Genomic DNA, 9,748 nt, shown 5'->3' on the forward strand with positions numbered 1-9,748 from the left:
AAAATCCGATTTTTTCCTCAGGCTTTACCTAAGAAAAAAGGTTTTACTGAGTCCACGGTGATCCATTCACGTGGTCCAACGTGACTAAAGTCAATAACGAAGAAAAACTTTGTCTTTTATATATATATATATAGGCATTACATCTTATCTCGCTCAATAGAAAATCATTTTTTTTTTTCACAAAATCGATGAAACCCTCATTCAACTTTGATGGAAAGAAGAAATGGGGTTCTCTGTATGCACGAACTTCATCACCAATTCTTGACTTTTATCCCACAGATTCATCCCACCTTCTCACTGTTGCTTCAACAAAGTAGATATGTAACTAAGAGGTGACACATAATAGTTATGTTAAGGAATTAGTTACGATTCAAATTTTAAATTTTGTTGTTTGACTTATTCAACAACAAACTTTATCTTTATGAAACTTTACAAGTTAGAGTGAACTTAATCGCTACTGCTCTGTTGTTTATGATCTATTTTGAATATGTAATGGAGTTTTTGGTTCTTCGGATTGATTTAATACATACTGTAAGTGACATGTTCTGCTAAATTTTACATTTTTTATAGATTGGTGAGTCATCCATAGATGATTTGAGTGAAAACAAACAACGGATAAGAGTTGAAAATTCAAAATTTCATACTGCATCTCTCTATTTGCCATTAGCAATTAAAACAAGAACGAATAATTTCTGTAAAATCTACCATGGAAGAAAACACTCAATAGCGATTAGTAGAATAAACATCAACACGATTCTTAAATTGAGAAAAACAGCTCAAAAGAGGGATGGAGAGACGAACATTTCATTCCTTTCAGATATTCAAGTGTCAACCAAACATTAGATCTAATGTATCTTTACGTGTCAATTTCTTGTGCCGCATTACATGATGTATAGCACACCCCGCATTATATACCATGGACCCTAGGACAAATCCCCATATGGCAAGTAGTGCTTCCGCAGGACCAATGAGCGATAGTGGGTATGTCAAGACTCAAACCCACAACCAGCCGACTCGAGCGATAATGGATTGAGGACATTTTCACCACTAGGCTACCAACCCCATTGGTAATGCTGAGTCACTTTCGATGAAAAACTTTTTAAAATCAGCCTAGAGACAATTAATTAAAAGGTGTCAAAATTCAAAATACATTTATAGAAGTCTCATTTTAATACCCATACTTGATAGAACCTATAGATAAACATAGCCTTCCCACTTATTTAAACATAATCGATAAGAGTCCCAGGGTTTTAAAACCAAGAATTGAGATATGAATTGGATCCAGACCGATTTCGATTCCATACCGTTTTAAATTAGTTGGAATCAACTAGGAATTAATTAGAATAAACCAGAATCTACCTGAACCCTGGATATCTCTTAGGGATCAATTGGAATCATAATCGTGCTCCTCTGATTTGTCCAATCTGTAGACCCACATACACAGACGCACCTCCTTCCCATCCCCAAAATAATAATAAAAATAAAAAAACAATGCTCTCTGTCCAGAGTGGAGGATGCACTAGCACCCCCATTGCTCTATGTCTCTCTCCTTCATAGATTCAGTGACCTTTTTACCTGAAGAGATAGAATGAAAGCCGGAGTTGCTGACACACCCTCTGTTCCCGGACAAAGAACACTTCCCTTAAAAAGGGAAAGAATTTGCTGCGAGACTGTGTAGTCTTTGGACAAACCCGTCCTTTCTCCCTCGTTCATTTGTATCCTCATTATCTTTTTTCCACATAATGTGGCCTGAACACAGCAGGAAGACAATACTAAAAGAGAATTAGATGGGCTCATGGATTTAGGTATTGGTATTAGACCGATCATCACATCGATATTAGGGATAAAAATGTATAAAAAAAAAAAAAAAGTAAGAGTAAAAATGATCAATCCAAATCAATATGATCAATCCTGGATCGATATTGTATCAATATCAACTAAGATCAAAACCAATAACTAAATCCATGAATGGGCAAATAATTAAATGGGAAACTGCATGAAAAAGGCTCACAACAAGAAATTTAGAGAGAGAGAGAACAAATAATTAAATTGAAAATTGTATAAAGAAATAGCTCTAGGAAATTGAGAGAAAGAGAAAGAGCTCGCAAGATGAGAATGAGAAGAATTCACAATGGGCATGGACAAATTAGGCTAAAAATATGGGCAAATATATAGTGAGAGGTAAGGATTAAACATACACATCATTTCCTGTTTATTCTTTGCACTTGACAAATGCAAATGCAAACTATATCATAAACGGAAGCATTTTCATGTATATAACTTGACAAAGCAAAGTGTATCACAACCTCAATGGTCTTAATTCAGCGCATCTACTTCAGGTTGGAATATCATTGAAGTATGGTTCAGAGCAGAGGTGCTACTTCAACTTATTCGTGCATAACCTTTTGGAGATCTAAACTAAATACAGGAAGATACCTTTTGGAGATCTATAAATCCATCTATCCCAGTCTTTCTTAGACCTGAAGGCAAAAAGCGCTCATAGAATCAAGTTTGTGTGAACTTTCTTCCACTAAATTGAAGTGCAGATATGAACTGATGCTTTGTTCCTATACAAAGAAAGAAAAGAAGAGAAAGAAATGGTTTTGGTTCTGTTATTGAATGAAGAGGATATTGTTTAAATTTACCACATGTCGAATTTAGGAGATTAATTAAATCATATTTCTCCTTATCTATCGGTATGCATCTCTGTTTATGTTCGTGCACATCTACAGTGCTCCAAACATAGTCTGTCATACAATCTCTAATAATCATGGTGCTCCAAACATAGTTTTCTACCATACAATCTCTAATGGTCATACATTTTCAATGCTCTATTTTGCCACTAGAAAAATTCTGAATTTTGCAGTTAGATTACCGATTCTCTTGGTCAGCCATATAACTATGTATAGTGGATCAGAAGATGAGAGAAATCGTTGAAGATGGACTCCAAGGGGACTCTCCGATACTAAAATCAGTGATCTAAGCAATTTATAGGTGGAGAGGGTTGTTTACTCCACGTTGAATGTGTAGTCTTAATCGAATATTAAGCCTAACTCATGAGGGAGTGCACTCGTATGAACTGTGAACTTGAGCGGAACCACACCTTAACCAACTAATAGTGACATCTAACATATTCAAGGACTTGGGCTGACTCCAACCAGTGCCTTTATTCACTGGCGGGATGAATCCAGTATGGGTGTGAATTCCAAGCCTGCACCGGTAGGCTCGACTGAGCCCGACCTAAACCAGCCCAATTAATAAATGTGTTGGGCTTGGGGCCGACACGTTTATAAACAGGTACTACAATACAACCACCTAGCCTAATGGGCGCCCGACTGACCTGACATATTTATAAACCCGACTTAGCTTGACCCCTTTAGTACTACTTTAAATTTTCATTTTGCCACCAATATAAGATTGAAGAGTAAATGGTGAAGGGGACGATATTGGTGTGCATGCAGGGTATCACTGCAAGGGTGGGCAAGAGTGAGCAAATGCTCTTGGTCGGGCCATGGGGATGACATTGGCCAATGATAATCTGAGTGTTTCTATGCTTGCCAAGTGAAACATAATTGGATCTATGAACCTTTTTTTTTTTGGGGGGGGGGGGTAATGTAATCTATCAATATATGCATGCATTAATGAACAATTGAGGGTAATTATTTAAGTGGTATGGTGTTGTAAAACAAGAATAACCAACACCATGATATGACCCTCTAAGAATTAGTGTTTACTGGTAAGGCTTACATTTTAGGGTGAGGGGAGGGGGGAAAGGAAAGGGAAGCAAGATATAATGGGTTTGCTGAAACGAGGTTTGGTTTTCTCATGTTTTAGGATCTGGAATCTCTCCATAGAGCCCATGTTTTATCATTGTTTTTTTCCTCTTTCTAAGCCATTCTCGGTTGCCTATCTGGCGACAGAGTGATTAAAGAAAAAAAAAATTAGGGTAGACTCGTTTAGACTTAAACAGGTCTGTAGCCCAGTTAAGATCTATTTATAATAGCCCGATTAAACTTAAACGGGTATTCACAGTACAAGATTTGCAAGTGGTTAAACCCGACTAGGCCCAACCAAATGACACGGAATTAGGTATATCAGACCCCACATAATTTTCTGCAAGGCAGATTTTTAGGCCAGTTTGGTTAAGATTTCCTAAGTAGGCCTAGATAGCAACTGATTTGATCGCAATAACTTAATGGCTTTTTTCGATCAGCACAAAATTTTCGAACTTGATTTCTAGGGTTCAGATTGATTCTATCTGAATTTGAATCAAAATCAAAATCAGAATCAGAATCAAAATCAGAATTGAAATTCATGGAGGCTTGCATTTATTAGTGAAAGGAGGCAATCACCGCAGAGGATCTGGACACCCCTAATGGCTTATACCAGCAACGTACATCTTACATGGTATTCCATAGACCGCTAGTTGAACCGGTACTGATCGGCTGATGTATGAATCAGGTCCAAGTGGTTTGATTTGGTAGGATTACGTCGACCCGAATTGAGCCTGCTCCCGGACCAAACAATTGCAGACCTTCCTTATCGCCGAATCGACGATTTTCCTCCTAGCAGCCCAAAATCGCGGTCACTGTGAGTGACGATGGAATGAAATGAACGAAATGAAGGTTGCAATGGCGTCTCTCTCTCTTCTAAACATAATCTCTCCTCAAAGCGTTAACCTCAGATATTCCCTCTCACTCTTCCCTCGTAACAACATCAGTTTTCGAGTCCCTAGCCCCATAATCATCGGGAGATCTCTCTCTACTGTTTCAACTTCAATTGCAGACCACCAACCTTCGCTCTCTAATAATGGTTTTCTTAAGCCTTACCTTTCCGGTTCGATGCCCGAAAGGAGACTTAAAGTCGTTGTTCTTCTCAGTGGAGGTGTCGACAGCAGCGTCGCACTTCGGCTTCTCCATGCCGCCGGACATTCCTGCACTGCCTTCTACCTCAAAATCTGGTTTCAAGTACCATTTTTTTTTTCTTTAATATTCTTACCAAACGATTCATACCAGAATGGGATTTATTTGTAACCCTTTTGTGATGTTCGGCTTTACAATTATGCTTAGAACAGCATGTCTTATTTGTTATAATTGTTAGTTGCAGGAGATAAAAATTTCCGTTACTTTGACATGAACTATAGAAAATGGGTATAAAGGAGCATTTAATTATGAAGTTTCTTACTGTTCCCTTGCAACAAAGTTATTGACATGGGAATTTATGAATAAAAAATACTACTGTGAGAAGGCTTGCATTTGTTTTGGCAATTTGGTCTCTAAGTATGTTTGGCACTGCAAGCTTTAGGCATGATAAATGAGATTTATTTGATTGAAAATTTCTCCATTATGTGTATTAACATGCCTCTCTCTCATTCTCTTGTTATGGTGTTATTGGTATCTAGTTATGACGAAGTTCATAAGCTCTATGTATCTAAAGGATATAGACCTAGCTTCATAAATATTCAATCGGCATTAGTCCAAAATGTCTCCGAATGGGAGTTAACAATTTCCTGGTAGAGGGGTTGGGTTTTTTTTATTTTTTTATTTTTGGAAATACCACATATTTTAGATCTTGAGTCTGTAGCTCAGTTGGCTGAGACACATGCTTCACAATATGAATCAAATGTTTGAGTTAGGGTAGCATTGTCTCTGTATTATGTATTTCTTCTCTGATCAGGATTTCCCTTTTTTTTTTTTTTTTTTTTTTTTTTTTCTGTTGAGTTTTTTCCAATCCAGCATAATTCTTTGCTTAATCTGAATTTCCATTACTGGATTTTTATGTAGGAAGACTATGAAAACTTCTGGTCAGCTTGCCCATGGGAAGAAGATTTGAAATATGCAACAGCAGTGTGCGAACAGGTGTCTTCTCTTGGATGATTGTTTGAGAACATTATTGTTCATCAAACATGTACTTTTTATTCTGCAGTAGGAACCAAGCCCTAGTGTGAAGTCTGATGAAATTAGAGAGTGTCTGTATACTCTTTACTTTTGGTTGATAATTGATCTGGTTAGTTTCTGATTCATGAGAAAAGGATCTGCATCACGTGTGCATGAAAAATATTAATGAAATAGAATAAATGAAACTGCATCATGTTGCTGTTCCTGGTAATTTATACCAAGGAGAGGCCTTTAATTTCAGTTTACATTCTTTTGCAGGTTGATGTACCATTAGAAATCGTGCATTTGTCTGAGGAATATTGGAACAATGTGGTAAGGATACTGCTCATTTGGATGTAGCTTCTTGAGATTCAGGGATTTGTCTATTTAGCCATATCTCTTTGTGTAGTCTGATAGCACAGCATTACAAATTTAACTTCCTGTCTAGTTTTCTGTTCCCCTTCCCCCTAGATTTGTTGATGATTTTTTCTTTTTAAACCATCTATCCCTTGCAACTCAGTTATTGTTCTACTTCATGAATTTAATCTAATCTATTTGAATTATATATTTGCTTCTTTGTGACCTTTCTTTTCATCTGGTGAAGTTTATCTGATCTGGTGTTTCAGGTGTCTTACATTATTGAGGAGTACCGATCTGGTCGCACACCTAACCCAGATGTCCTCTGCAATACGAGGATCAAGTTTGGTCAGTGACTCAATCAAATTAAGCATTTAAAAAAATTTAACATCCAAGACCTATTGTATCTGATACCTATAACTCCTTTCCTTCAGGTGCCTTTTTGGACGCCATCACCAATATAGAGTTTGACTATATTGCTTCTGGACATTATGCCAGAGTTATTCACCCATGTTCAGATCAAAGTGAACGTCCTTCCATCCTAGAATTATCAAAGGACAAGGTAAATATATGTATTTCCTTTCTTTTTTTTTTTTTTTTTTCCCAGAAAGAAGTAAGTGTACAGGCCTTTCTGTTTCCTTTCACACTGAACAGCTGATGCAAACAGCCAAATCCTATCCCAGCTTAGAAATCAAAGATTAGATTGGCCGCAACACAGGTCCAGATCTAAGATATTTTCCTGACAAAAGCTTGCTAGTTTTCAGTTTCAGTAGCCTGCGATGGTTGAAAGAATGGGGAGAATTAAGAAGAGAAGAAGAGAGAAAGAAGTTGGGAAGTTGGGGGGTCGTTGGGGCCAGGGAAGTAGGGAGAGAGAACTCCACTTGGCTAACTCTGCACATCAAATCTTTTCGTTCATTCTGTTCAAATGCTAATTTTGTGTCTCCTGTATGGTCTTAAAATTTAGGCCTTAAAATACAACCCATTACAAATAAAGTAAAGGAATTAAAAATTCACACCCCGTAAACATCAAAATAGGACGAATTTTTTAAATAGGACGGATTAGCAGCTGATTTGTATTTCCAAGCTGTTTTCAGAATAGTTGAATGATTACATTTATTGAGACTTTCCAATTAAAATATCCTGGGAAGCATGTTCTATCTTTTTTTTTTCCTTTTCCCCTCCCATTTACACTACTTCTCTTAGTACACTGAACTACTCGTGTATTTTTTTTCTGTGTCTAAATTTATTTGACATTTCTATTCTTCCTCTAAGATTTGTGTTTGTATCCCATGAAGCGATCTTTGGCACCTTTATTTCTGATTTTTTTGTTGACAAAAGAAAGAAAGAAAAATCTAAGCCACTTAGTGGGCAGATTGTAGGATGGACAATGGGACACCAATGTGTGGCCCATTTGTCTCATTCTCTTTTCTCTTTTTCCCCTTCCTGGAGGTGGAGTTCGTCGGAAAAGAGTCAGTGTTGTGTCCCACCTAGAAGAACCACCAACTTTTACATGAATTGAAAGTGCATGAGAATAGGTGAGTGGTCTCAGTTGGAGATGAAAGTTCACGTCATACGCTCGCATCTAGAGTGGTCCAATTGATTGATCATGATCATTTATCCTCTCAAGACCACATTTCCAACAACACTTAAATGCATGACGAATGTGTCCATTTGCTTGTGGAAGTGTCTGGAATTCATCCAATAGCTACCTCATCATTTCCTCACCTAAAACATGTCTCACCAGAGTTTGTTCTAGATTGTTCCAGTTCGATGGCTTTATGTTAGTTATTGCATGCAAACTTTCAGTTTTTATTCCTTTTATGATTTCTTGATATCAAAACACTGCTCATAATTCTTAGAAATCATGAATGCTATTGTGGATCTCAGGACTCTTAATCGCTCAACTTAATATTGTAAAGTAGATTTTCTGTCTTAGTGCCAGATTTATTTTTATCTTATTCTTATCTGATTCTTCCCTTGCCTTTTTTTCCCCTCAAAATGAAGTTTTTGTTATTGATTATACTTCTATAACTACAAAAAAGATTCGAGAAGAAGAAGCTTTAACATCATGCTTATATCATCTAGTTGAGATTTCTCTAAAGTCTTTTGAGGTACTCGATGAGAGGTATTATTCTTTGAGCATTGCTTGTTGATGTTCTTGGTTTCCCTTTTCAGGTCAAGGATCAAACCTACTTCCTTTCACATCTCTCACAGGCTCAGCTGAGACGACTTCTTTTCCCCCTTGGATGTATCTCAAAGGTCGGATCAGAAAACTTATAGTGTATTTTCTTATTTTTCCTCTTAAAGCCCTTGTTTGTAAATTTTTAGTTGCTTTTGTGATAGCAAATGAAAGAGCTGATCGAATTTTGGTTAGGTTTGCTAATCTAAGATATGTTGATCCTCTAACAAATCCATGTAGCCAACCACATTTAGCTGGGAAAAGGCTGAGTTGTTGTTGTTGTTGTTGCTAATCTAAGTTATGTTGCACTTTTAAATATATCGTATTGTTCATAGAAAGCTCAAGAGCTTTTCTACAGCAGTGATGTGTTGAACGGAAATCACTGAAATACAATTTTACAAGTTGTTGTAGTTTTAGAGGATTAAAGAGTTGGTCCTTTTTCTTTTCTTATCTTTGTTGGGCCAAGAGGGGAAAGGTGGAAAGGAAACAGTTTTACAAATTGTTGTATTTCCATTTTTTTTCTCCCCCACTGATGGAAACTGCTTTAAGTTGCCTCGGAACTTGAAAGTTAACGTTTCATTTTTTGCCATTATATTTTTTTTATACTGATCCTTATAAACATCCTCATTATTGGCTACTAAATATACTAACATTCTGCTTCATAAAGTGATAAGGCTACTAAATGTACGAACATTCTGCTTCATAAAGTGTAGCTGGTCTGATTTATGACTAATAAACTAGGCGTCAGCTACTGGTCACTTTAGAAGCACATCTCCCCTTTTTCTACCCAGTTACAATCCGGTTTGTCCTTTTGATGAACTCAATCCTATGTGCCACATTGTTATCAACTTTTCCTAACAATCCAAATCTTGATATAAGTTGACCTCTTGCTTGTGCCACAGTTGAAACTTAATAAAAATGAGGTAACATGGATAATATGTCCACAAGATTTGAGTGCCAACTAAGTTTTTATGTGGAAAATATTCTGGTCTTTGTAGTGCTGATGATGAAGAAATATTAATTGGTTGCTTTGGAGGGCATTGTCTACAATGCTTGTATGTTGGCATTGTTTAATTTTTTTTCTCTTATTTGTTCTATATGTTCTTTTATTGCAATGATTTTTCCTTCATTCTCTAGAAATTTTCGTTTATGACCAAAAAAGGCTATTTGATCCCAAGTTGTTTTTATGCATGTCATTATTGAAGTTGAAGTCCAAATATTTTTCTAAGGCTGTCCTCAGTTGGATGAAGAGAGGGACGGTAATGAGAAGTTCAAGTTTTTCCTCTCTAATGCAATTTTCATTTGTTTGGTTTGAGGAAAGTGCATGGCTTGTTTT

The 9,748-nt window shown here is 36.7% G+C and overlaps 1 protein-coding gene across 1 annotated transcript in view; it reads left to right on the forward strand.

The window, feature by feature from the left end:
- Positions 1-4,485: 4,485 nt before the first annotated feature.
- Positions 4,486-9,748, forward strand: part of LOC122088037 (tRNA-specific 2-thiouridylase MnmA) — an 8,993-nt gene continuing 3,730 nt past the window's right edge. The window contains exons 1-6 of the mRNA XM_042657176.1: positions 4,486-4,967; positions 5,784-5,858; positions 6,156-6,209; positions 6,503-6,581; positions 6,668-6,795; positions 8,409-8,492. Of these exons, the coding sequence (XP_042513110.1) occupies positions 4,611-4,967; positions 5,784-5,858; positions 6,156-6,209; positions 6,503-6,581; positions 6,668-6,795; positions 8,409-8,492 (777 nt within the window). The 5' untranslated portion in view covers positions 4,486-4,610. The remainder of the gene's footprint in view (positions 4,968-5,783; positions 5,859-6,155; positions 6,210-6,502; positions 6,582-6,667; positions 6,796-8,408; positions 8,493-9,748) is intronic.

This window comes from Macadamia integrifolia, chromosome 9 (assembly GCF_013358625.1).
Source record: "Macadamia integrifolia cultivar HAES 741 chromosome 9, SCU_Mint_v3, whole genome shotgun sequence".
Lineage (NCBI taxonomy): Eukaryota > Viridiplantae > Streptophyta > Magnoliopsida > Proteales > Proteaceae > Macadamia > Macadamia integrifolia.